Source organism: Mus caroli, chromosome 9 (genome assembly GCF_900094665.2).
Source record: "Mus caroli chromosome 9, CAROLI_EIJ_v1.1, whole genome shotgun sequence".
NCBI classification, from domain to species: Eukaryota; Metazoa; Chordata; class Mammalia; order Rodentia; family Muridae; genus Mus; species Mus caroli.
This window is the reverse complement of record NC_034578.1, coordinates 18,117,287-18,144,593: the sequence shown is the minus strand read 5'-3', so window position 1 is coordinate 18,144,593 and position 27,307 is coordinate 18,117,287. Positions and strand designations below refer to the sequence as shown.

General features: G+C 50.2%; 2 protein-coding genes across 4 annotated transcripts; both read left to right on the top strand.

Annotated features, from left to right (window-relative positions):
* The first annotated feature begins 7,494 nt into the window (after positions 1–7,494).
* Positions 7,495–12,712, top strand: Acp5 (acid phosphatase 5, tartrate resistant). Of its 2 annotated transcripts, none has more exons than XM_021172205.2 (5): positions 7,495–7,641; positions 9,244–9,510; positions 9,715–9,842; positions 11,278–11,623; positions 12,181–12,712. In XM_021172205.2, exons 2-5 carry the CDS (start codon positions 9,244–9,246, stop codon positions 12,421–12,423), a joined length of 984 nt encoding a protein of 327 aa, XP_021027864.1. In that variant the 5' UTR covers positions 7,495–7,641; the 3' UTR covers positions 12,424–12,712. The 2 variants fall into 2 exon arrangements, with proteins under 2 accessions (XP_021027864.1, XP_021027865.1); XM_021172206.2 differs by lacking the exon at positions 7,495–7,641 and adding an exon at positions 8,757–8,859.
* Positions 12,713–22,444: 9,732 nt separating this feature from the next.
* On the top strand, positions 22,445–26,665 carry Elof1 (elongation factor 1 homolog). Of its 2 annotated transcripts, none has more exons than XM_021172449.2 (3): positions 22,445–22,537; positions 25,702–25,837; positions 25,966–26,665. In XM_021172449.2, exons 2-3 carry the CDS (start codon positions 25,722–25,724, stop codon positions 26,099–26,101), a joined length of 252 nt encoding a protein of 83 aa, XP_021028108.1. In that variant the 5' UTR covers positions 22,445–22,537; positions 25,702–25,721; the 3' UTR covers positions 26,102–26,665. The 2 variants fall into 2 exon arrangements, with proteins under 2 accessions (XP_021028108.1, XP_021028109.1); XM_021172450.2 differs by having other exon boundaries at positions 22,457–22,710.
* Positions 26,666–27,307: the final 642 nt, after the last annotated feature.

Below are 27,307 nucleotides of genomic sequence, written 5' to 3'. Positions count from 1 at the left end.
GGGTGTGGTGTGTGTGTGTGTGTGTGTACCACAAAGATCATATGGAGCTCAGAGGACAATTTGCAAGTAATTTTTCCTTCTACCACAAGACCTTGAACTAAGGTCTCAGATTTAGCAGCAAGCACTTTTGTCCAGTGAGCCATGTTGCTTGCCTGCTTGCTTCTGCTTTTCCTCCCTCCTTTCTCCCCTCCCTCTTCTCTACCTCCCCCCCTCCTCTCTCTTAGAATCTCATTGTGTATCCCTGCCATTATGTAGACCCAGCTGGCCTCTAACTCACAGAGACGCTCCTGACTCTGCCTCCCAAGCACTGGACTCAAAGGGTCAAAGACAGACTGCACATGCCTAACGTCTTTCGTGTTTTGAAACAGTATGTCAAGTAGCCCAGGTTGGCCTTGAATCACAAGGGGATAACCTTGGTCTCCTGCCTCCCCTGCTTCTACCTACTCATGAGTGGGATGGCAGCTTATACCACCACTCCAGGCTTGGCTGGTTCTACTATAGGATATGCTTTGTCCCACCAGCTCCAGCCTAGCACTCAGTGTTCATTAGTTCATTAGAACAAATCTGGATTATCACATTGATTACAGTTCCAATGCTGGCCACGTGGGGCAGCAGTGAGCAGACCAAAGCATCAGTTACAGGACTTCTAGATGCTGATGTCCCTTTACTAAGGAGGGAAGGAAAGAGGGACGGAGAGGTCACTTCAGAGCTAGAGTGGTTGCTTACAGTGTTCAAGGCCCTGAGCTCCATCTCCAATACTGAAAAAATTAAAAAAAACAAACAACAATGACAATAACAAAAAACCTGAACAACCCAGCATTAGGGCAGAGGCAGGGGGATTGTGAGTTTCAGGACAGCTTGCCCTATAAGCCAGACTTTATCTCCGTAAAATAAGTTACAACTGAATAAATAAAATACACCTTTGGAGACAGTTTTCTTCAAACCTTTAGTTAAAATGAAAACTACTCAGCCAGGTGTGGTGGTGCACGCCTTTAGTCACAGCACTTGGGAGGCAGAGGCAGGCAGATTTCTGAGTTCGAAGTGAGTTCCAGTACAGCCAGGGCTATAGAGAGAAACCCTGTCTCGAAAAAACAAAAAAAAAAAGAAAGAAAGAAAAGAAAAGAAAATTACTCTGTTGCTTCTATGCCAAGCTGGGTAGGCCCTTACTTTCCAGACGGAAAATCCATCGGATTAGCATCTGAGCCTACTCGCTCTTGTGAATTGGAGGTGAGGGGGACTGGGATGTGACAATTGCCTGTCATCCCAGCACTTCGGAGGCATAAACAGGAAGATCAGGAGTTTAAGGCCAGCCTCAGCTACACAGTACGTTAGAGGTCAGCCTGGGGAACATGAGACCCTGCCTGGGGCCAGTGAGGGGAGTGGGGGAACAAATGAAACACTTTTGGAATACAGTCAAGCTGGCAGGAGGCAGTAGACTCCAGTCGAAGTGTGATGGCTATCTTTGACAGTCAATTCGATTGACAGTCTGTGAGAGTCCTAGAATCGCTGAAGAAAGACTCAGAAGGTGTGCAAAGACCTTTTATAATGGGACTGCTTAATTGCTTCTGAGATAACAGCAGACTTCTAAAACTTCGGGTGCATTCCGAGGGTTTGCAGGCATCATCAGTGGAAGGTAATAAAGAAGATATGCGTCCCAGGGCCCCCGGTGCAGACACGGGAGATAAGATACGGGCTGGGTTTGTCTAAACGCATCTTTAAGGACCGCTTAGTTACAGTCTCAAACTTTTCCATGACCCTGCAAGCCAGTAACAAATGGTGAAAGTGGAGTCAGACCGTTGCTCCTAGTGCATAGGCACGCAGGCATTCGCTGTTATAGCCTCTTATTCAACTTAGGACTGAATTTAAGTGCTGACTCACAGGTTTATTACCATGTGAACACACACGCTCTGAGAGTCGTTCAAGGCCTGAGAACAAAGGGCAGAGAAGCACAGTCCCCTACCTCAACCTGGCCTCCCGCTGTGTCGCTTTGAGGTGCTGACCCGAGGCTTCAGAAGCCGGCCTTAAAGTGACTCAGTCTGGTGGGTCAGCTGCAGAACTGCAGAGGCAGAATACCTTTCACCTGGAATAGAGAGCAAATGGTTCACGGCCTAGTTTCTAAGTGGAGATAAAATGGGATACGAAAAATGAACCCTTCAAGTCAACCTGATGGGAACTGGACCAAGATGTGACTCCTCTGAACGAACCTGTGCTTTCAGGAAGGGTTATCAGAGTGGGTGGGGGGGGGAGGAATACCCTTCTCTCACCTGGATGGGTGGTGCCTTCCTGTGGTGGCCCAGATCTGGAAAGCTGCCTGCCTGCCCTCCCACCTTCCTGCCCGGCCTCCCTCCCACCTGCCTCTCCTTCTTTTGACTGCCTATTGCCCCTGCTGTCACTGCCATATTTGTCCTTCACTAACACTGGAACCCAACTTCCTCCACCTTCCATAGGCCAGTGGCTGCCCAGGAATTCACCACCAGGTTGGGACTTCTGAGGCATTCAGTCTCGTGCACTGAAGCAGCTACCTGGTTCTCACCCTCCCCGGAGTGAGACAGCCACTGTTGCCATAGCAAGCCCCCATCATGTGAGCTACCCCAGTCTGGTTTGGGTGTTTTTATTTTACTTTTTAAGATTTATTTTCTGTAGGTGAGTGTTTGGCTGCATGTATGTATGTATGTGTACTGTATGTAAGCCTGATGCCTGTGGAGGTCAGAAGAGGGTATCAGATCCCCTGGAACTGGAGTTTCCACCATAAACTCAGCCTTCTGGAAGAACAGCCAGTGCTCTTAACCACTGAGCCACCTCTTCAGCTATGAAATCCCCTTAAATACATACACACACACACACACACACACACTTCGGTTCTGCTCCCCCAGAGAACCTTTGTGAAGGAGTTAAGGGGGGACCAGTAAGTAGGGCTGCATATTCAGACTTGATGGAGGATGGAGAGAACAGAATGTTCAAAAGGCTTCGCCTCATCCTGTGCACTCCTGATAGATGCTAGAGGCACAGCCAGAGATGCCACAGAGAAAGAATGGAATGCTGTCCATTCTTCCCGCTATAACTGCAGCCAGGAGGACCAGAAGACAGGCATCCTTAGCTACACAAAGTTCCAGGCCACCCTGCGCTATGTGAAACCCTGTTTCAAATGCAAAACACAACAAAACACCCAAAGAAACAAAGAAACAAACCTCACAAGCAGAAAAGGTTATCGTGAGACAGCCAAGCAGGTGGAGAGAAAGGAAAAAGAAGATAAATACACAAGACACTGGCCAGGCATTGATAATGTGCTACAGAAAAAGCTACGACAAAATGATAAGTCTGGGCACTCGGGTGTGGCTCAGTGGTAGATCAAGAGACCCTAGGTCCACAGCCAGCTCTCGCTGGCTGCCGAGGGGAGGCAGAGAAAGAGAGAAAGTCAAGGGAGAGGCAGGGCAGGAGGAACTCTGGAGCACCAGTGGAGGAAGAGCCTACAAGTAAGTGGAACATTGAGGGCAAAGGCCCTGAGGTCAAAGGTCAGAGGTCAGCAGCTCCTGAGAAGGTAAGTCAGAGAAGCCATGTTGGGAGGACAGTGGGAAGAGAACAGGCAGGAGGAGGAAGGGAGCAGATACAGCAGAGAGGAGCTCTGAGGCTGACAGTGCAGGGTGGGGTGGAGTAGATGGGGAGCCTGCATGGTTGCTCTTCCTTGCTCCTGGCACTAGGGAGGTGGAGGCAGGAAGATCGGGAGTTCAAGGCCAGCCTCTGCTATCTAGTGAGTTTAAATCAAATTCAGGTCATTAAAGTTAAAAACAAAAAGACAATTATGAAATGGTAGCCCGTTTTTCTCTGAAGGCAAATTAAAGCACAGAAAAGTGACTAGACTTTGAGCCCGCTGGGGCACGGTGGTACATGCCTGCCAGCTGGGGCACAGTGGTACTCGCCTGCCAGCTGGGGCATGGGGCTAACATGCCTGTTGTCTCTGCTCCTTGAAAGGGTGAAGCAGGAGGATTGCTTGAGGCCAGGAGTTCCAGGGCAGCCTGGACTAACCACAAATCCTAATCTCAAAAAACTACAATAAGCAGAGCACAGCATGAGGAGCACGCCTCTGGTCCCAGCGCTTGAGAGGCAAGCCAGGCTCTGGATATTTGAGGCCAGCTAGGTCTACCTAGTGAGTTCCTGCGACACTGCCTAAAAGCAAGCAAACAAACAAACAAACGAGCAGGCTTTGTGACACTGATCCATAACCTCAGTGCTCTGGAAGCCCAGGAGTTCAAAGTCATCCCCAACTCCATGGGGAATGAGGGCAGCCTGGTCCCTAAAATGTCTGTAGATTTTACCAGCTTTCCAGGAGTGTCCTCCTGGTGGCCTGGAATTCCCACCATACTCAGGCTCCACAGCTGGCTCTTTGGTCGCCTCAGGCTCCAACCTGTTTGTTCTCTTTTTTATGCAGTCTCTGGCTCTGAGGCTGATGTTGGCCTGAAGTTCATGGTCCTCTGACTTCTGCCTTCCCAGTGCTGGGATCCCAGGTGTGGCCACCTTGCCCAGCTCGGTCTGTGCCCATTCGCTTAACTTCATCACCGTGTGCACGGCATACATAGGTATGTGTGTACAGGACTTGGAGGCCCGGTCTATCTGTCCTTCCCTCATCTTTGTCAACAAGCACTTTTATACACTGAGCCCTCTTACCATACCTATCTCATCAGTGCCAGCTATGCAGTTCAGGGAGAGGCACACAGGAAGTGTGTGTGTGTGTGTGGGGGGGTGGTAGGGGATGGGGAATGAGGGGTAGGAGGGGTGGGGGAGCTCACACATTAACTCAAAGCTACATGACATCATTGAGACATCAGATGAAGACTTCTGTGTGTGTGGTGTGCATCTACCCTCTTCTACTTCAGGATTTTTTAAATTTTAATGTTTGTGTGCATGATATATGTGTGGGCTCATGTGGATGCTATGGAAAGACTGTGGAGGTCAGTCAGGCACAGTGGTCTCTACTCCCAGCACTCTAGAAGCAGAGGCAGACATAGCTCTGTGAGTTCAAGGGCAGTCTGATCTACCTATCCAATTCCAGAACAGCTAGAGCTACACATTGAGACACTGTCTTTAAAAACAAAACAAACAAACAAACAAAACAAAACTGTAGCAATCAGAAGAGAACTTTTTTTTTTTTTTTTTTTTTTTTTTTGAGACAGGGTTTCTCTGTATAGCCCTGGCTGTCCTGGAACTCACTTTGTAGACCAGGCTGGCCTCGAACTCAGAAATCCACCTGCCTCTGCCTCCCGAGTGCTGGGACTAAAGGCGTGCGCCACCACGCCCGGCAGAAGAGAACTTTGTACAGATGTTTCTCTCCCTCCACTTTGACATGGGCTCCAGGGATGATCTCAGGCTCCCCTGCAAAAGTCTTCCCAAGGGGCTGGTGAGATGGCTCAGTGGGTAAGAGCACCCGACTGCTCTTCCGAAGGTCCAGAGTTCAAATCCCAGCAACCACATGGTGGCTCACAACCATCCTTAACGAGATCTGGTGCCCTCTTCTGGAGTGTCTGAAGACAGCTACAGTGTACTTACATATAATAAATAAATAAATCTTTAAAAAAAAAAAAAAGACAATACAAAAAAGTCTTCCCAATCCTATCTGCTTCCATGTCGTTGTGTGATTGTGTAGTGATTGTGAACATGTGTGCATGCATGCATGCATGTGTGTACTGTGTGTGTGCGCGCACGCATGCGTGAGTTTCCTAAGGCTTGCTTACAGGAGCATGGGAATCTCACCACTGAAGAAACTGCCTCTCCATCCTTCAGTACCTGTTAACTACCAGCAGGTCTCTAGGAGGGTGTAGATTTATTCTTTTCACTTGTGCAGGTGCCTGTGTGAGTCTATATGCACACAAGTGCAGGTGCCTTCAGAGGCCAGCAGAGGCATCAGTTGACCTGGAGCTGAAGTTACAGGCAGTTGTGAGCCTCCATGCATGTGTCCTGGGAACCAAACCTGGTCCTCTGCAAAAGCAGCATACAGTTATGAGTGCACTGGGTTATATGAGAGATAACCACTGGAGCAGTGTACAGTTATGAGTGCACTGGGTTATGTGAGAGATAACCACTGGAGCAGTGTACAGTTATGAGTGCACTGGGTTATGTGAGAGATAACCACGGAGCAGCATACAGTTATGAGTGCACTGGGTTATGTGAGAGATAACCACTGGAGCAGCATACAGTTATGAGTGTACTGGGCATGTGAAAGATAACACCCCCTGGGATTATGTTCTTTTTCTCAGGAATTCATTTTTTGGGAAGTGTATTTTTTTAGACAGGATCTCATACTTTAGCCCAGGCTGACCCAGTCCTCCCTATTTAGCCCAGTTGTCTCAAACTCACTACAATCCTCCTGCCATTAACAGACATGATCTACCACACCAGGACTCTTTAAATCTTTATTACATTTATTTACTTACTTATTATTGGTAGGGCAACAACCCAGATGTGGAGGTCAGAGGACTTTTGGGAGCCAGTGCTCTCCTTCCACCTGATGGAACTCGGGCTCTCAAGTCTTGCCAGGAAGTGCCGCTCTGAGCCATTCTCTGAGCCGTCTCTAAGGCCCATCGCCAGACTTTATTCTTTGGGATTCCTTTGTTGTTCGGTTTAGTTTTTGTTTTGTTTTTAGAGACAGGGTTTCTCTGTGTAGCTGTGGATATCCTGGAACTTGCTATATTGATCAGGCCGCCTTTTAACTCAAGAGATCTGCTTCCGCCTCTCGAGTGATGGGATTAAAGAAGCGAGTCCCATTCTGGCCCAGCTTTATTTTGTGGAATTCTAAGGACAACCTCTTTATTTATGAATGAGACAGTCTCAGGTCTTGAACTTGCTATGGAGCTGAGATTTCTCATGAACTCCTGACCCTCTGACCTCCACGGCCCAGGGTTACACTGCGCACCTCGTGTATACCGGCCTGCATCTGTGACCTAGGGCTCCGTACGTGTTGGCACGCACTCTACCAACTGAGTCACACCCCAGCCTCCCTGCAAACCGGCAAAATTTCTTGTTTGAAATAACAGGAAAGACCTGCAGTGTGCGGAAGAGGATGGCTTTGCTCCGCCCCTCTGGGTCCCTCTCTGCCTAAATTCCTTCTCTCCCGATCAATCTTGAAGGCCTGTTTTACAGCTGGCTGTTATCTGGCACAGATAGCACAGTCAAATCCCCTCCCCGCCCCCGCGCGCCCCAAACCCACTGCTGGGATGGAACCCGAGCCGCTCTGGGGCCAGGCAAGCCCTCCACCTCTGACCTGCCAGCCTGGTACCTTCTCACCCATTTTAAAGACCAGAAGACCGAGCCTGGCTCAGTCCCAGGCTGGACCTCCCCAGCGCGGCCACCAGAGGCTGTGAGCACCCCAAAAGTCGAAGGCAGGTGGTACTGAAATCAGGTCCCGGGTCTCCCTTAACTCCTGGGACTCTGAACCTTGGAGGCGAGGCGCCAGGTAATGGCTGAGGCAGGATTGGGGCGGGGAAACCGAGGCACCCGCCCTCTGCAACTCTGGACTCTGTAGGGCAGGCAGGGAGCCGTGGGCGAAGGCTGGCCCGCGCCGCCTCTTCCCAACTCGTGCAGCCCGGAGCGACCCGCCGCGAATCCGCAGCTCAGTTGGGTAGCACAGCTTGTCCTGGACCCACCGCCAAGGTGAGACTCGCCCGCCAGGCCCTTGCTCTGCCTCCCACGGGGGAGGGGTCTCTGTCTGTTGGGGCCACCCCACTTCCTTCCTGTTCGCCTCTACTGAGAGGTGCGAGTGGGGAATGCAAGGCAAACTCTTCGCTGGGTGACCTGGGGTGAGTCGCTGACCCTCTCTGAGCCTTTATGCAAAGCACGGAACGAGAGATTCCAGAATCCGAGCTTGCAGGGACCGGAGAGGTTGGTGGTGAGTGTTCAAGGAACGAGTCTGGAAAGAATGGGCGGCGTGTGAAGCTAAGGAGGGAGGGGAGGAGGTGGGAAACTGGCCACACCTACCACAGCGCTGGGCTCTGCGGTCAAAACAGCCTGCAGCTGACTGCTGTAGGTGCCAAGGTCAAAAGGCTACAGCCAGCCACGTGGTGTGTGCCTTCTGGTAGTTCCTCAGGCTGGAAACCGGGTGTGGGAAAGGCCATGGAAGAGTGTGGACAGAACTTCCTGGAAAAGGCAGTTATTGCTGCTGTTTATGATGGCGAGGGGGAACTCGGAGACAGTCCCACACTTAGATGACTCCAGATACACAATTTGCACTAGGGATACAGCAGGACTTAAAAAACACAGACGAGACAGGGGGCTGTTACATGGGCGCCACAGAGGAATTATTTAGGCCTGTAATTCCAACACTTGGAAGTGGCTCATCTTTGGCTACCTAGGGAGGAAGTTAGGGATAGCCTGGGCTTCTTGAGACACTGTCTCAAAACAAACAAAGAAAAAAATAATTGGAGTGTATGTCACAGGCAAGCCACTGAGGATCCCATGCTAGAGTCCAGACACCCACCCAGAAAAAGTGACAGCGAGTTACAGATGGCCAAGAGTGTGAGAACACAGATGTTCAGCCTAGAACAGCCTCAGCGCAGTGAACAGTCAAACTCGGGACCTACAGATGCCCAGTACACATTACCATCAGACCCTGGCTGACTGCTGGCTTCGAGAAACTTCTCACGGCTCAGTCTGGCCTGGGTGCCCCCGCCCCAGCCCCATTTCCAGTTCTGGGGAAGTCCAGTGCTCACATGACCCAAGGGGAGGGCTTCTGGACGATCCTCGGAGAAAATGCATCATCTTTCCCAATGATGCACTTCTGCCCCAGAGAATAAAGACTCGGTGATCACCGCTTCTGGTGCAGGAGCTTAATTGCCTCTTGCAGCCTCTCTGACCACCTGTGCTTCCTCCAGGGTGAGTGTCGGAGGAGCGAGGTGGAAGAGGCCTGTGGGGTCCACCTTCCCAGCTCCTCAGCTCCTTGCAGGCCCAATTGCTACTGGTGTGTCTGTGGAACTGACATCTGTAGATGGCTAGGGTGTGTGTGTGTGTGTGTAACTTGAGTTAAGACCAGTCTTATGTCTTTCTTATCTCAGACTTTCTGTTTCCATTTTCCAAACTTCCAATGTAGCTGAGGCTGGCCTTGAACTTCTGGTCCAGTTGTTCCACCTCCATGGTGGTGCCTGAGTTTATAGGCATGCACCGTGAGACCAGGCTCAGTAGGCTAGTCTTTCTTTGCTTGGACCAGGGTCTCGCTCTCTGTCCTCACCAGAGACTCCGGACTCCCTCTCTTCCTCACAGATGGATTCATGGGTGGTGCTGCTGGGCCTCCAAATTATGTGGCTCCCACTCCTGACCCACGGTACAGCTCCCACTCCCACCCTGAGATTTGTGGCTGTGGGCGACTGGGGAGGGGTCCCCAATGCCCCATTCCACACAGCCCGGGAAATGGCCAATGCCAAAGAAATCGCCAGAACCGTGCAGACGATGGGCGCTGACTTCATCATGTCTCTGGGGGACAATTTCTACTTCACTGGAGTGCACGATGCCAGTGACAAGAGGTTCCAGGTATGTGCTCAACAGCAGGGTCAGAGGTGACAGCAGTGAGGTCACTCCACACTGGGACCTTCCTCTGGGGAGGACAGAAGGCAGAAGGACGCCTTCGGGTACCTCAGGCTCCCGATAGTTCCCTTGCCCTTGATTTCTGATTTGGTGGAAGCCGCAGAGTGGCTGTTGACTCCAGAGGAGGGATGCCCTTACTGTCTGTCACAGGAGACCTTTGAGGACGTGTTCTCTGACCGTGCCCTTCGCAACATCCCCTGGTATGTGCTGGCTGGAAACCATGATCACCTTGGCAACGTCTCCGCACAGATTGCATACTCTAAGATCTCCAAGCGCTGGTAAGCCTTCCCTCTTTCCCTGAAGAGACTGTCACTCAGAGACAAAGAGTTCCTTTGGCTTTTGGTTTGTGTGTGTCTGTGTGTGTGTGCGTTAGTTATTGGGGGCCCGGGGGGGGGGGGGCACAGCCCATGTGCACAGGCCAGAGGACAGATTATGAAATGTTTTCTCCTTCTCCTGTGTGGCTGCCGGGATGGAGTTTAGGTCATCAGGCAGCGGGCGCTTTTCTCACTGCCCTCAGAAGGTCTGGGTTTGGTTTTGTTTAAACAGGGTATTGTGTAGCCCAGGCTGGCCTTGAACTGGCTATGTAGCCAAGGATAATCTTACTCCTGACCCTGCCGTCTCCAACTCCCAAGGGGTAGGATTTCACACAAACACCCCTACATTCAGCTGCTTGTTTTTGAGATGGGATCTTGTTATGTGGTCTTAGATGGTCTCAAAAATTTAAGATTCTCTTGCCTCAGCCTCCAAAGTATTGAGGTGGCAGATATGTGCCATAGTGCCTAGCCAAAGAAGCCTTTTGAGGCAGAGGAGCTCAGTCAGGAAAGCGCTTGTTAAGCAAACACAAAGACCTGAGGTCAGTCCACAGCCTGTGTAAAAAGCAGCGTGGCAGCACATGCCTGAATCCGTGCTGGGGGCGGGGGGCAGGGACAGAGCATCCTGGGGTTCAGCCGCCAGCCAGCCTAGCCGAATCCGTGACCCCACAGCTCAGTGAGATGCCCTGTCTCAGAAAGCAAGGTTGATCAGAAAGCAAGGTTGAGGGATAAGCGAGCCAAGTGGCTCAGTGGATACAAAAGCACTTGCCTTGTAAACCTAAGGACCCAAGTTCAATCCTGGGAACCCACCATGAAAAGAAAATCCATTACCAAACGTTGTCCTCTGACCCTTACCCACGCATCCTAATAATAAAAAATGGAAACAAACAAACAAACAAAGGAACAAAAAAGTCGGTGGGGTGGTAAGGGAGACAGGAGGATGAAGGGGCTTTCTGGTTTCCAGGCTAGTCTGGGGATGGGATACACGCCAGGGTCAACAAGAGACCTTGTGTTCAGTGAACACAGTAGAAAGTGACAGAGGACACTAAGCCCCCTGTGTGGCTTCCATGGATGTATGGGTGTGTCCACCACACCACACATAAAGAAATACATCAGGAAACTCAAGATGAGTGGGTCTTAAGGAACAACAACTATTGTTCCTGACCTGACCCTGATTTCTGTGCACATGTGCAAACGTGAATATATGTGAATACACACACACTATAAAAAGAGGTCCTTTGCCTCTGGCTTTAATTCCTAGCACCCATGGTAGCTCACAACTAAAAAGAAATGTGTTTAAGATTTTTCTAAAAAAATAAAAACGGGAGGTCCTTTGGCCAGAACCAACTTTAGTGTGTCTCTGCTTAAAATGTTTTGCCCACAACTTCTGTTCCCTCCACAGGAACTTCCCCAGCCCTTACTACCGTTTGCGCTTCAAAATTCCACATACAAACATAACTGTGGCCATCTTTATGCTGGACACAGTGATGCTGTGTGGCAACTCGGATGACTTTGCCAGTCAGCAGCCCAAAATGCCACGAGACCTGGGAGTGGCCCGCACTCAGATGTCCTGGCTCAAAAAGCAGTTGGCAGCAGCCAAGGAGGACTACGTTTTGGTGGCCGGCCACTACCCCATCTGGTCCATCGCTGAACACGGACCCACGCGCTGCCTTGTCAAGAACTTGCGACCATTGTTAGCCACATACGGGGTCACTGCCTACCTGTGTGGACATGACCACAACCTGCAGGTGAGGACTCTGTGGATGGGGAATCGGGCAAGGAATTCTTAACTATACTGCAAGGCGTTACATGGCTGCCCTCTTGTTCAGAGGGGCTCCGCAGAATACTGGATTAGAATCCCCCAGTGAGGGGCTGGGGGCGTGGCTCAGTGGCAGAGCCCCTGCCTAGAATCCCCCAGGGAGGGGCTGGGGGCGTGGCTCAGTGGCAAAGCCCCTGCCTAGAATCCCCCAGGGAGGGGCTGGGGGCGTTGCTCAGTGTCAGAGCCCCTGCCTAGAATCCCCCAGGGAGGGGCTGGGGGCGTGGCTCAGTGGCAGAGCCCCTGCCTAGTGAGGGCTGAGACTGGGACTCAGAGTGCTTGCCTACCAAGCAGGAAGCCATGGATTTCATTCTCAACACCGCCAAAACCAAAAGGGTCCCTAAATGCTAAAGTAACTCCCAGGCGTGCCTTTGAAGTAGGCTCGACTTCAGCAGACCAGGGAAACTGAAGCAAAGAGAGGCTACCCACCTCGGCTATGTAGCCAGGGCTAGACCTATTCCGGACCAACCTTGTATTCTTTGCCCCCAGTATCTTCAGGACGAGAACGGTGTGGGCTATGTGCTGAGTGGGGCCGGCAACTTCATGGATCCCTCTGTGCGACATCAACGAAAGGTCCCCAACGGCTACTTGCGTTTTCACTATGGATCTGAGGACTCCCTGGGCGGCTTCACACATGTGGAGATAAGCCCCAAAGAAATGAGCATCATATATGTGGAAGCCTCTGGAAAATCACTCTTTAAGACCAGCCTCCCAAGGCGACCCAGACCCTGAACACCACAAGCGTCCTGCTTGTCCCCTAACGGGTGTGAGGGAGGAGGCATCTGCAGGCGTGGTGGGTGGGCCCTGTGAGGACCTCACCCACGGCAGCTTCTCTGCCCTGGTACTCTGGCAGAGAGGGAAGGGGAACCAAGGGACTTACTTTCAGGAAAGAAGTAGGCTCACACCAACTGATCCCACAGCCAGGCCCTTTTAGGGTAGAGTTTCTTGAGAACAGGTTTTCCTTTAAGTCAAGAGTCTTACTGTCACTGCTATTCAATAAAACAATGCTTTGTCTCCAGAATGGGTGTGTCATCAAGGTTAAAATGCAGGTGTATGCATATAGGCAGCTGCAGCCCTGTTGGGCTGTTGAAGGTTACCTTGTGGGGGGTCTGCTCTCTCCTTCCACCATGTGGGACCCAGGGATCACACACAACAGGTTCCACTTGATGGCAGGTCCCATTATTACCTGCTAAGCCATCTCTCCAGCCCTCCCTTCTATCTTAGTCCAATACATAGCCAACTAACTTTTTGTTTGTTTGTTTGTTTTTCGAGACAGGGTTTCTCTGTATAGCCCTGGCTGTCCTGGAACTCACTTTGTAGACCAGGCTGGCCTCATTAGCCCTCCTTCCTCAGCTGTGAGCCTGAGAATCCAGGAGCTGTGGAGTCCAGGCCTCCTGCGTGCTATACAATCACTCTGCCGTTGAGCTACATTCTTAACCTTTGTTTTGTTTTGTTTTGGTTTTTTTTTTGAAGCTACACGAGGGTCTCATGTAGCACAGGCTGGCCTTGAACTCAGATCCTCCTGTCTCTGTTCCATACACCCACCTCCCGCCACTGAGATTATAGGCAACTACCATCATCTGCCTAGCTGCAGATATGATTTTCCCAGGCACACAGGAGAGTGAAACAGGAGGGCCATTTGGATCCAGAACTCCCAGGCCAGCCTGGCAGCTTAGCAAGGTCCTGCTGAAAATGAACAGCCGGCTTGGTGTTGCATCCTTTAATTCTATCCATGAGAAGATAGAGACAGGCTTATCTCTGTGAGCTCTGGACCATGGTCTGTCTACACACCGAGGTTCAGGCCAGCTCATGCTACATGGTGAGCCCCTGTCTCAAAAACCGAATGAATGTATCGGTCAATCAGTTACCATTAGAAGGAAGGACATAGCGAGCCTTCCAAGTTCCTGTCTGTGGCCGTCCTCGTCCCCCCTCAGTCAGAGCCCGCCCCTCCACATCCTCACTTCCCTGTTCTCTTTGCTTGTTTGAGACAAGGACTCATAAAGTTTGTGTGCTCAGACTTGTTATATAGCAGAAATGACCTTGGCTCCTCTACTTCAGTCCCTGAGGGCTGGAGATAGAGCTTTTCCACAGCACACTGGTTTCTGTGGTGCTGAGGCTAGAACCTGGGGCCTCACGGATGTTAGGCAAGCACCTGACCAACAAGGGTGCATTTCTATCCCAGTTTTAATTTTTTTTATTATTATTAAATATTATTTTTAATGATGTGTGTGTGTGCGCCTGCTCATCTATGTGTACTGTGTACTTGAAGTTTCCGACAAAGGCCAGAAGAGGGTGTTGGGTCCCCCCCCCCACGCCACCCCCAGGGCTGGAATCACAAGCAGTTGTCAGCCACCAAGTAGTTCACTAAGTAGCCAAGGGTGAGTTTGAATTCCTGACTGTCCTCCCTCCATCTCATGAGGGCCAGAACAGCAGATACACCACCACAGAAGGCTCCAAGGTATAGGGACTTTGGAGAATTAAACTGAGGGATTTGAGACTCTAAGCATACAGTTTACCACAGAGCACTGGGTTCCTCTCACACTGAGGGCGGAATCCAGACATTTTGAACACCCTTTCAAACACCCTACCACTAAGCTACACCCCGGACACTCTGTTCCCTGTCTTCTCCTTTGCTATCCGCCCTCAGCACCACATTCTTCACAGGTATGAACACGGCTCTATTCAAGGTCCCTCTACTTGACCACAGCTCGGCACAGGTTAGTCTCACAACATTAACTTTCAACCATTTCAATACGGAGCTGGGAATATTCATACATTCAAAGATGTAAAATTTATAGGAAAGTGCAGCAGGGCTTAGTGGTGCAAACATAATCCCAGGAGACAGGAAGTCAAAGGTCAAGGTTATCCTCTGAAACATAGTAAGTCTGAGGTCAGCCTGGGCTACATGACACCCTGTCTTAGAATATATGTGTGAGTCGGGAGTGGTAGCACATGACTTTAATCCCAGTACCAGGAAGGCAGAGGCAGGTGGATTTCTGTGAGTTTGAGGTAAGCTTGGTCTATACGGCAAGCTCCAGGACAGCCAGGACTACACAGAGAGCTCCTGTGTCAAAAACACCAAAAAGTGAAAATAAGAAAAATCTGTGGCTGGGGATATAGCACATTTGCTAGGTATGCACAAAGCCCTGGGCTCCATTGCAGAACTAGATAAAACCAGCTGGCTGAGTGGGTGTGCACGCCTGTTGTCCTAGGGAAAACAACAACCAAGGGACCATCTAGGTAGAAGTGCTCCCTGCTCCTGGGCTGGAGAGATGGCTCAGTGGTTAAGAGCGTTGGCTGCTCTGCCAGAGGACTCAGGTTCAATTCCTAGCACCCACATGGCAGCTCACAACTGCTTGTAACTCTAGACCTAGGGGATCAACACTCTCTTCTGGCCTCCACAGGCACCTGGCGTGGGCATGGTACACAGAAATACATACAGATGGGGGCTGGAGAGAGCACTGACTGCTCTTCCAGAGGTCCTGAGTTCAATTCCCTGCAACCACATGGTGGCCCACAACCATCTGTAATGAGATCCAATGCTCTCTTCTGGAGATCTGAAGACAGCAACAGTGTACTCATATACATAAACTAAATCTTTTTAAAAATACATACAGGCAAAACATCCATGTGCATAAAATAAACATATAAAAATTTGTAAAAACTGCTTGTCACACAGCCTGGTGACCTGAGTCATGGCCACAAGGTGGAAGGAAAGAACTGAGTCCTGCAAATGTCCTGTGACCTCCACACTCTGTGACACATGCACGCCCCCTCCACACAAATAAATATGATAAAAAAATTAAGGCAATGTAAATATTAAAATAAAATAGAAAATTAAAAAGTGTTCCCTTCTCCAAGTCTGCCCCTTTCCTTCCTTCTGTCCTGACAGGAAACATCCCTTCCTGTTCATCTCATAACCATTCTCTCTCCTTCTCCCTCCTTCCCTCTGTCCCTCCCTCCCTGTCCCCATAGAAAGAGGGTCTCACTGTCTGCCATGCAGCCCGGGCTGGGCCTCCAGCTCCACCCTCCTGCCCCAGCCTCACAAGCTTTGACTACAAGTGTGTGTCACTCTGCCCAGTTTCTTTTGTACCTTTTCTTACAAAAACCAAAGCAAACCAGAACATGTTTTTTTTTCTTACCCACTGAACCACACCTTGTTTTTTAAGCCTTCCTTTTTTTTCAAAGCCCACCTTTTTTTGACGTGTAATTCACACAGATAATTCAAACTCATCAAATGTACAGTTTTACAAGAGTGAGCACACATGCTTGCGTGTGTCTGTGCATGCACGACTATACGCATGCATGCCTGTATGTGCAAGCATGAGTACATCAAAGCAGAGCCTTGAGAACACTAAGTACCCACAGTATCCTAACCACGCCCCTAGCCAGCTGGCCTAAACTGCTTTTTTTTTTTTTTTAAGATATCTGTATTTGCATGTGGTTCTTGGTCCCTGTCGCCCTTTAATTTTTTTTTTTTTGTCTCCCAAGACCTCAGATCAGAGGCCTGTGCCAGCTACACCCAGTTTATGAGGTACTGGGGATCAGATCAAACCCAGGACTTCATGCAAGTACTACACCAACCTCTCTGATAAGTTTTGGCAAAGTCATAAACCCACCACATGTGACCCTGTGGGGAAATACGGATCAGCAAAGAGAGCCTTAGCCTAATCCCCTAAAGACGGGCTTGGGGTGTGGCTTAGTGGCAGAGCTCCTGCCTTGAATCCCCCAGTAAGGGCTGGGGATGTGGTCCACCTAGGTCACCTGCCTAGCATCTGTGAGTTCCTGGGTTCCATCCCTAATCCCAAACACACAGACTTTTCATTAGCCAAAAAACTTCCTTTCGAAAATAATGGTTGTACGTTCTAGGATTAACACCTGAGATCTGCCCCAGCAGCATTAGGAGAGCTCCGGAGATCTTTCTTTTAGTTCAGAGGCAGGGACCTGATCCTGAACTTCTAACCCTCCGTCTATCAAGGATCTCTGTCTATCAAGGCGGCTTGCAGTCGATGTTGCAATCTGCCTGCAGACAGAACTGCAATGGCTGTCCTGTGTACTCACATCCTGTGTTCAGACTTGCTTCTGGATAAACTGGATTTGCTCCTGGGAGAACCACTGTCATTGTAGCTTCTGTTTGATGGCATTGGGAATGAACTCCAGAGCCTCACCCAGTGTGGGCAAGCGCTCTGCTCATAAGTGACCCTCCCTGTCCCACATGGAGTGAATACAGAGCCTGGTGGTGGTGCACACCTTCAATGTCAGCACTCAAGACAGAGGCAGGTGGGTCTCTGTGAGTTCAAGACTAGCCTGGTCTACATAGTGCATTTCAGGGCTATAGTGAGACTATATTTCAAGAAGAAAGAAAAAGAATAAGAGAGGGAGACAGACAGAGGTAGAAAGGAAAGAGAATAAACACAAATAGCTAGCTGGTCTGACAACTACCGGGAGCCCAGTTCCCTTCTAGGGGGGGAATTGAGTAACATTTACCCGCATTCACATTTGCCTAAACCATTGCTGTGAGGAAAGTCACACAAACCACTCTCTTGAGAGCTTCAGCTGTCACACCAGGAATGACAGAAAGGGGTGCTGGGCTGTTTTCTGCCTGGCTGAGTCAAGTGGCAACTGACAGCACTTCATCCATCAGAGTCACACGGCAACTGACAGCACTTCATCGACGTTTTCTCCACAGAGAGGAGCATGGCAGACGAGCTACCATGTGCTACCCTGAACCTCAGACACAGTTACTGTTATGGTTAAGAAAGGGATCATGGGGCTGGGGCAATGGCTCAGGGGGTAAAGGTGATTGCAGCCAAGCCTGACGACCCAGATTCCATGCCTGGAACAGACACGGTGGAGAGGGAACTAACTTACAAAATTGTATTCTGACCTTCGCTAATATCCAACTCCCTCCTATCCCTCCTGATAAAACACATATTTTGACGGTTTGTTAGTTCATTTGCTTGTTTGTTTAAAAAAGCAGTTTTTGCAGTTGTCTGCCTCCACAGCTTCATCTGACTAGACTTTTTCTGATCCCCTGAAGGCATCCAACCCCACACAGCTGCTGGCAGCCTCCTTTCCTGATCCTGCCTGCCTTCCTGAACCTAAAATAAAAAGCTCATCTTTCCTTCACCTTCCTCCTTGGCAGCTGCTGAGAGGCGCTTTCTTTTCTTTCTTTCTTTTTTTAAAGATCACTGTAGCTGTCTTCAGACACTCCAGAAGAGGGCGTCAGATTTTGTTACGGATGGTTGTGAGCCACCACGTGGTTGCTGGGACCTTTGGAAGAGCAGTCAGTGCTCTTAACCACTGAGCCATTTCTCCAGCCCCGAGAGGCGCTTTCTTACAGCTTGCTTGCTCTGTTATTTTTCTCTCAGACTCTATAAACTGTTCCTTGAGCTGAGATGGATGGATGGATGGATGGTTGGATGGATGGATGGATGGATGGACGGACGGACGGACGGACAGACAGACAGACAGATCCTTCTTTGTTCAAGGCAGGCTTTCTCTCTTTCTCTATATAGCCTGGCTGTCCTGGAACTAGCTCTGTAGACCAGCCTGGCCTCCTGAGTGCTGGGATTACAGGCTGCGGCACCACTGCCCGAGATGGCAGGTTTTAGTGTGATAGCTCATGTCTGTAATTCTAACACTTGGGAGGCTTATGTAGGAAGATCACTATGAGTCTGAGGACAACCTGGGCTACAAAAGGAATTCCAGGTTAGCCTGGGCTGCAGTGGATCCTTGCATCAATGTCACATTAAGGAGAAAGTAGAAAGAAACTAGTCTTGATTATTTTGACCAACGTTAAGCCCAAATTTGAATTCTCCATGTTTCTCTCTGTGCTATACACGTGTGTGTAGTCTGGCTACTGGCTGGTCGGTAGTCTGCCTGCTGTGTGTGTCTGATCTGTCCCTGTTGTCTGTGCCTGTCTGTTGTGTCTGTCCCAAACAAGGGTCTCTGTTCTGCATGTATTGAACAGCACAGAAGACTTGGCATGGGAAAGGAAGCGGGGTTCTGTAGGGAAATGGCTTGCAGAGTTTGCAAGGGGAGTTACTTTGCCAGCTTCAGTTACCTAGACTGGCACCAAACACCACACTGATGTGACCAGTCTGTGTCCTCAAGTGGCTTCCAACACTCACAGGATGTTTGTTTTGTTTAAGATTGCTTTCAACCCACTGGCTGCTTTCAGTAAATGATTACCACATGGCACACACATATCACATATACATACACACATACCACACATACACTACACATACACTTACACCATACCACACACACACACTGAGTTAATGTAAAAAAGAAAAAAAAAAGAGGTTAAAGGGCAGAGTGGCATGTCTGTAACCAGCCTAGGATATATGACACCCTGTCCTTAAAAAGAAATCACTTCTGACCCTGACCCTTGAGGCAAAGTCTAGACTCATCCTTGTTTCTCATAGGACATTACGGAGGCCCACACAATTCTCAGCATCATGTTTGTTCTGGTTTGCTCTCGACTGTGGTGATAAACGGCTCTGACCAAGAACAACATGAGGAGAAAAGGGTTTATAAGACTTGTACTTCCAGATCTCACTCCATCACTGAGGGAAGTCAGCACAGGAACTCAAGGCAGGAACGGAGGTAGAAGCTGTTAAACGATGCTGCACATGGGTTGCTCTCCATGGCGCTGTCATCCACCTAGGACCATCTGCCCAGGGCTGGCACCACCCACAGTAGGCTGGGTCCTCTCACATCGATCACGAAGAAAGTGTCCCACAGGCTTGCCTACTGGATAGTCTGATGGAGACATTTCTCAATTGAGGTTCCCTGTCCCCAGATGACCCTAGTTGTGTGTCAAGTTGAAAAAAAAAAAAACCCACATACCCAACACAGGTTGCCAACTAGCTGTGACTACAGCTTGGCCCTGCTCAACTATCTTGGAAATTCACAGCCACCAAGCCTCTTCCCACTGATTCAGAGGCTCCTGGCAGTCGGAGCTCTGAATCAGCAGTCAGCTTCACCCAGTGTCCCTTTTCCCAGAGTCTAGAAAGGAGAAGTGACAAAGTAAATGTCACATGCAGAATGCAAAACAAGTTCCCCTGTCCAGCTAAGCACCAAATGCTACAAAGATTTCTCAGAGACACGGAGAGAACACTGGAGGCTGTGCCATGCCCGCAGATGGACTTCTGTCCAGCTGAGGTGACAGTAGCTACCGCTTGCTGGTTTTGAGATCAATGTTGTTTGTCCCCTGCACTTGACGTGAAACCCAGGGCCCTGTGCATGCTAAGCAAACACTCGACCACACAATCCACAGTCCCTGGGTGCTTTTTCTTAGATATGATCTCACCATGTAAACCAGCCTGGCCTCAGACTCACAGAGCTCTGTCTGCCTCTGCTTCTTTGGTGTTGTGTGCTACCACAACCAGTTTATTACTACTGGTGTGTGTGTGTGTGCACATATACCATGACACACACACGGAAGCCAGAGAACTACTTGGAGGGACTGGTTTTTCTTCTTCCACTATGGACTCTGGGTATTGAACTCGAGTCACCTAGCTTGCAGGGCAATCATGGTTACCTTGTGAGCTGTCTCTCCACCCTATGGTTGGCTTTTTGAGACAAGAATTCACTTCACTGTATAGCTTGGGTTTTTCTGGAGACCACTGTGAAGTTAGGCTGGTCTCTGGTCTATGCAGATTTCTCTTGTTTCCCAATCCTGAGTGTAGAGATTAAAGGGTTGATTTACCATGCCTATCTTTGACTTTTTGGGGGGGACGGGGGGGGGGGACGACGACTGGAGCTAAGTTGCCCAGGCTGACCTTGAGCTGTTTAGCCTCTTGCTTCAGCCTCCATAGAGGCTGGCATGACAACCTACAACAAGCCAGGCTAAGACATCGGACTGTTTATTTTAATTCTGTGATTTTATTTATTTTGACTCGAGGCATGATGGCTGGCCAAGTCTTTGTGGTTAGGAGTCAAAAGCATGGCATGGTTGAACACACCTGTAATCCCAGCTCAGGAGGCTGAGATAGGAGGATTTCACTGAGTCAGAGATCAGAATGGGCTATAGAGAGAGACCCTGTGATTGGCTGCCCCAAGCCCCTTGCTGCCAGTCTTCCGAGTCGCCGCAGACCATGCCCTTGAATTGTGAGCCAGAAGAAACTCGTCCTCTCTCACGTGGCTGCAGGCAAGATATTTCATCAAGTCGGCAAGCCACAGGGTAACATGCGTGGACTGGTCTTATCCCACGTGCATTTGTGGTTTTGTTTTTGTTTTGTTTTTTTGTGAGCCTCCCACTGTTGCCAAGGCTAGCTTTGAATTATTCACATAGCCCAGGCTGGTTAAGAACTAGCAGAGATCTTGTTTCTGCCTTCTGAGGACTGGGATTTAAGGCCTGAACCACTACACTCCTGTGTGAATAGAAGCTGCCAACCAGAAATGGTCTTCAGAAAAGGCAGTTCCAAGGATGGCACTGCCCCCTATAGGGCATTCTCTTTAAAGCATACGAAACGTGTGACACAGCTAAGCACTTGCCGTGTGTGTGTGTGTGTGTGTGTGTGTGTGTGTGTGTGTGTGTGTGTGTGTGTGTGTGTGTTAAGAATTGCCTTTACCTGCTGAGCCATCTTGCTGGTCAGAGCCTTTAATTAAGAAAAGAAGTATGTACTCAAGCAGGTATGTTTGTGAGGGTCTGCATGTGAAAGCCAGACCCTCACATCTCTCCATCTTACATATTGATGTAAGGCAGGGTCTCTTGAACCCAGAACTCACCTCATCTGGCTAGTCACCGTGCCCTGGGGATCCTCTGTCTCCTGCAGGCTTGAATTACAAGCGGGTAACCAAGCCTACCTGGCTTTTCTGTAGATGCTAGGGATTCAAGCTCCTGTCTTCACGCTTACCTGGCAAGCATGCTGGAGGCCTATATAAGGACCCTGGAAGAAGGAAGGCTCACTTTTCTTCGCCTGCTTGCATTTACTTGCCAGTACGTCTGTTGGAACCTATTTCTACCGTAGACCAGCTGAACCAACTGGCCTCGTGGGACTGAGCAACTAACTACTAGATTCTTGGACTTCCCATTCACAGCTGACCATCGTTCGGGTAGTTGGACAGACTGTTCGGGTAGTAACAGTACAGACTTTTTTTTTTTTTTTTTTTAAAGATTTATTTATTTATTACATGTAAGTACACTGTAGCTGTCTTCAGACACTCCAGAAGAGGGCGCCAGATCTCGTTATGGATGGTTGTGAGCCACCATGTGGTTGCTGGGATTAGAACTCTGGACCTTCGGAAGAGCAGTCGGGTGCTCTTACCATCTCGCCAGCCCCCAGTACAGACTGTTAAGTCATCACAACAAATCCCCTCAATATAGAGACATTCCATAAGTTCTGTGACTGTAGAGAACTCTCACTAATACAATGTATTTTGACCATTAAACCCCCTTACTCGGTTCTCCTGTCTCTCACTCCCGCTGATCGATCCCCTTCCTCTTCCAACTCGTCTCTTCTAGGGCTAGGATATTGGAGTGAGCATGAAGGGTAGGAAAATCTAGGGTTTCAAGGAGGTAAGACAAGTGAGACGAATCCAGGAAGATGATTACAGGTGACGACCTCAACCAGGATGAGTACAGGTGGAGCCAATGCTCCTTGCGACTGGATCACGGACACCCCTTGGATTTTGCTCGAGATTGAGCAGGACGGTGGCGCATGCGCTGTAACAATTGCGCTGAGCCAGGTAGTTGGAGGCGGGGTCTATACGCGCATTTACTTGGTTAAGGAGTGGGCGGGAAACCCAAAGCGATATTTCCGCTTCCGTTAGGGGCCGGAAGTTAGCGTCTCCTGGGTGAAGCGGCCTTGGCTGAGAGGCAGGGCTGGTACAAGTAAGTGTAGGGTCTCGCGGGCGGGCGTTGGGCTGGGCGGACCGGCGCTCTTCTCTAGATCACCCGCAGGGCGTAGAGCTGAGGCCGGGGCATGGCTTTGAGGACGGCCTCGTGGGGAGCCTGACCCCTGGATCCCTGCAGCTGGGCGAGCGGGCGGCGCCACCGAAGCCTGGGTGAGGCGGACGCCGTCGCTCCTCCGCCCAGATCCCTTCCCGCCGTCCCAGTCGCCTCGGGACACCATGGCTCGTTCTCAGGCTGCGGTTTGCCGGTGGGATTCTGGGGCCCCACAGAGACAGATTCGGGGCAATTCACTGATTTGTTCAACAAGTAGTTATTAAGTGCCTAAGGTATACCAAGCAGTGTGCGTCCTGGGGATACAGCAGTGACCAAGTGAAATCCTTCCTCAGAGATTGATGGGCTGGGGTGGCAGACGCCGGAGGAGCTTTGAGGAGTTTTAAGGTGATCGTGAGTTTGTTTTGGATGCTCTGTGTGTGTGTGTGTGCGCGCGCGCGCGCGCGCGTGAGAGAGAGAGAGAAAGAGAGAGAGAGAGAGAGAGAGAGACAGACAGAAGACAGCTTATAGGAGTGGGCGAGAGAGAGAGAGAGAGAGAGAGAGAGAGACAGAAGACAGCTTATAGGAGTGGGCTCTCTTCACCGTGAGAACCCAGGGAATTGAACTCAGGTTATCAGGCTTGGCAGCCAGCATCTTCACCTGCCAAGCCATCTTTCTTGCCCTATTTTGAAAGTGTTAGAAATCTTTTGTCCTACATTTTTTCCTATATGTGTAGAATATGTACAGAAGTTAGTGGACAACTTGCGAAATACATCCTCTCTTTCCACCTTTACGTGGGTTAGGGTTCCAAATTCAGCCTTTTAGGCTTGTCAGCAGTGCCGGTAGCAGCTGAGACAGGATCAGCTAAGATGTCCCACCTGCGATTCCGTTGTAGCTAGCTGGTTGCCAGGACCAGATGGGAGGGGACGCAAACACATCCACCTAGACAATTGACAGCTGGGCTCGGGACCAGGCTGCGCTTCACCGTGAGGGTCTGGCCTTTCCTTTTGTGTGTCTCACACTTTGTCTGCGTTGCTCCCGGAGCTTCAGCCATTCTTTCTGAAGTAAAATGATGGGAAAACCCTTCATCTGGCTCAGACTCTTCCTGGCTGTCTTGTCATCAAAGCTGCCTTTTGTCACCTGGAATGACTCCAGAAGAGGTCTTTCCTGATCTCCTTCTCCCAAAGTAGCCCCAGCTCAGAGATTTGTTTTTCGCTCTAATAGCCTCATAGAAATAGGATTCATCCAGTTACAAGTTTTCTCAAGAGCCTGACATCTGTAACTATTAGTACAGATATATTAAAGATTTATTTATTTTTGTCTTCTGCGTCTGCGATATCTGGATCCAGGGTATCTGATATGTGACCTCAAAACCCACAGGTTGAGGACCTCTGCCCTAGAGCCTTATCCATGCATGGCTACTATCAGCTGAATTCATCCAGTTAGCGTGTTCCTGTTGCCAGATGGTGGTGGCACACGCCTTTAATCCCAGCCCAGGAGAGACAGAGGCAGGTGGATGATAAACTTGGATCTCTGAGTTCAGCCTGGTCCAGCCTAGTCTACAGAGTGAGTTCTAGGACAGCCAGGGCTACACAGAGAAACCCTGTCGAGTTTTCATGTTAAGACTTGTAAACCTGCCGGGCCGTGGTGGCGCACGCCTTTAATCCCAGCACTTGGGAGGCAGAGGCAGGCAGATTTCTGAGTTCGAGGCCAGCCTGGTCTACAAAGTGAGTTCCAGGACAGCCAGGGCTATACAGAGAAATCCTGTCTTGAAAAAGCAAAAAAACTGTAAACCTTTATTAACATGGATTTTTAATTTTTTTATCATATATAGAGAGATAGACGATTTGCCTGCATGTATGTCTGTGTACTTCCTTTGTTTTGTTTTGTCTTGTTTTAGACAGTAGATTTAAATTTGTTTTGTTGCCTACACTGGCCTCCAGCTTTCAGTGATCTGAAGTGCTAGGAGTTGCAGAGTGGGGTGGGCTAGCTCAGACTAGACTCCAACTTGAGATGTGCTGAGAGTTGCAGTGTGGGGTGGGCTAGCTCAGACTAGACTCCAACTGAGATGAGTTTTCCACTCTCCTCCCTGAGCCTCCTGGGTTCTAGAACTTCTGGCGTATGCTAACATGCTGGCGTTTTCCAGTTCTCTCTAGTGCAAAAGCCAAGTGCGATGGCACATGTGTGCCTTTAATCCCAGGCAGAGGCTGCCAGGTCTCTTGAGTTTGAGGCGAGCCTGTTCTGCATAGTTAATTCCTGGTCAATCAGAGTTATACAGTGAGACCCTGTTTCAATAAATAAATAGCTAAGTGTGGTGCTGCGTCCCTTTAGTCTCCACACATGGACAGTAGAGGCAGGTCTACAGGTGAGTACCAGATCAGCCCTGGACTATAGTGAGACTGTCTCGTGGGGGGTGGGGCAGTAATTGAAAGTCTGTATTTGGTCAGGGGAGGGACACGTCCTATGTCATGCATGTGAACGTCAGAGAACAGAATTTGGGGAGTCTGTCCTCATCTTTCATCTTGTTTCTGGCCCATCCCCATATAGTCCAGGCTAACCGGTTCCAGCGGGGTCCCAGACAATCCTTCCTGTCTCTGCCTCCCACCTCCATGTGAGAATGCCAGGGTTTCAGATTTGAGCCACTATGCTGGGCCTTGTATAGGTTTCTGGAATTGAACTAGGGTGGTTGTGTTGTCATGGTTTGTACTAAGCTATCTTTCTGCCCTTGACGTCATCTTTAGTCACTCTTGGGACTTAATTCCCTCACCCCTGAACAGCATGCATCATTATGTCAGCACCCCCTCTCTGTCCCTGGTTTCTCTCCAGCCAGCTGCCCACCCCTACCATCCTGACACCCTGAGCACAGGTCGTAAGTGACCTACTTAATGATGAACAGGAAGTTGGAAACCAAGGTTAAAGGCTGCTCTTGGTCCTGTTGCCCAGGGTGTACACAGGGACTGTTGTGCCTAGGCCCAGGAGCCTGGGTGACGACAGAGTATACATCTTCCCCTCTCCACAGACCACTGCTGGTTGCCTCTGGCCTGCTTCTAGAGGATAGAGGTAGAGAGTGGCCAGCTGCTGCCAGCATCTGACCCCTGTCCTCTGCACCACAGGTTTTATTCCCTCTGCAGTTATGGGACGAAGGAAGTCCAAACGGAAGCCGCCCCCCAAGAAGAAGATGACAGGCACCCTGGAGACCCAGTTCACCTGCCCTTTCTGCAACCACGAGAAGTCTTGTGATGTGAAAATGTGAGTGGGTGTTCAGGGTGGGCATCCAGGCTCCTCCCTTGCTCCCCCTGGGCCTTCCTGCTGGTGGGGTCACCTCTAGAGGCTCAGGGCTCGCTTCTCATGCATACCTACACCTTGTCTCACTGCAGGGACCGTGCTCGAAACACTGGAGTCATCTCCTGTACTGTGTGCCTAGAGGAATTCCAGACACCCATCACATACCTGTCAGAACCAGTGGATGTGTACAGCGACTGGATAGATGCCTGCGAGGCAGCCAATCAGTAGCGAAGTCAGGGACCTGCTCCTCCACAGCCCCCATCTGGCTACCAATCCAGAGACGTTCCAGGGCTGGGACAGCCCGCCCTCTACAGATGGGATGGATGTGAGTGAGTAGATGTTGTGGCTGCAGATGTGACTGTAGGGATGGAGGCGAGAGACACCGGGTCTCACCAAGCAGCCCAGGGTGGCTTCACGGAACCCTGAGCCTCAGGTGACTCTGCAAGCCTTTGAGTTGCTCCCATCTTCAGCCCCCACCCTGCCCCCACACTTCAGGCTCCTGTCTTCTCTGGTGACGGTTCCTGACATCCAGGCAAGGAATAGCTGTGGGACCTCCAGTCTCCTCAGCCACCTCACCAGCACCTTGCCCTCGGGACCTAGACTTTCTGTCCTTCCCAGTCTCCTAGTGCTTGTGGTCTGGGGGTTGAGGCTACTGGCCACCCAGGTCCCCTGGCTGGGCTTGGCTGGGGAACACCATTTTCTTGGTTTGCCTTTGTAGAAAAGGTAGGGGCTAGTTGGGGTACAGCTGTCATTCATTCATGAGCCCATCAATAAAACAGTGTGTATCCCCCCTGCCGCTGTACTTTCTTGGGTCGTGAGGTAGCTCCAGTATCAGAAGGGGAGGGAGGACTCTATGATGTATGGTCCGCTCAGTTTTTCTTGGTTGGTTGGTTGCTTGGTTGGTTGGTTGGCTTAGTTTTGGTTTGAGGGGTAAGGTGACACAGGACCAGGTTGGCCTCTGTGGACCAGGTTGGCCTCGTGCTCAGAGATCAGCTTGCCTGCCCAAGTGTTGAGATGAAAGGTGTGAGCCACCATACCCAACCAGTGGTAGTGTTTAAGACAAGATCTCACTGTGCAGCCCAGAATAGTCTCAAGTTGATCCTTCTGCCCCAGCTTCTAAATGGCAGAATTACAGAGATATTAGACCACTTCAGACACTGCGCAGTTGGATGACTCTGGGTATGGAGGACACCAGTGAACCAGACGGGCATCTGGCTTTGTATGTACAGCAGCAGTAAACGATAGACATGGGTAGGGAGACAGTTCAGTAACCAGACGGGCATCTGGCTTTGTATGTACAGCAGCAGTAAACGATAGACATGGGTAGGGAGACAGTTCAGTAAGTAGAGCCTTTGCCAACAAACGTGAAGACTATAGCTGATCCCCAGAAACCACATGAAAAGGCTGGGGATGGCTGCGTGTGCTTGTAACCCC

What these genes read in the sequence shown, in the direction of transcription:
- Acp5 (XM_021172205.2), top strand. Translation starts at nt 9,244, where the DNA reads ATGGATTCATGGGTGGTGCTGCTGGGCCTCCAAATTATGTGGCTCCCA. An exon ending in CCAGTGACAAGAGGTTCCAG is followed by an intron (nt 9,511 to 9,714) that starts GTATGTGCTCAA and finishes TGTCTGTCACAG; the next exon opens with GAGACCTTTGAGGACGTGTT. An exon ending in GACATGACCACAACCTGCAG is followed by an intron (nt 11,624 to 12,180) that starts GTGAGGACTCTG and finishes CTTTGCCCCCAG; the next exon opens with TATCTTCAGGACGAGAACGG.
- Elof1 (XM_021172449.2), top strand. Translation starts at nt 25,722, where the DNA reads ATGGGACGAAGGAAGTCCAAACGGAAGCCGCCCCCCAAGAAGAAGATG. An exon ending in AAGTCTTGTGATGTGAAAAT is followed by an intron (nt 25,838 to 25,965) that starts GTGAGTGGGTGT and finishes GTCTCACTGCAG; the next exon opens with GGACCGTGCTCGAAACACTG.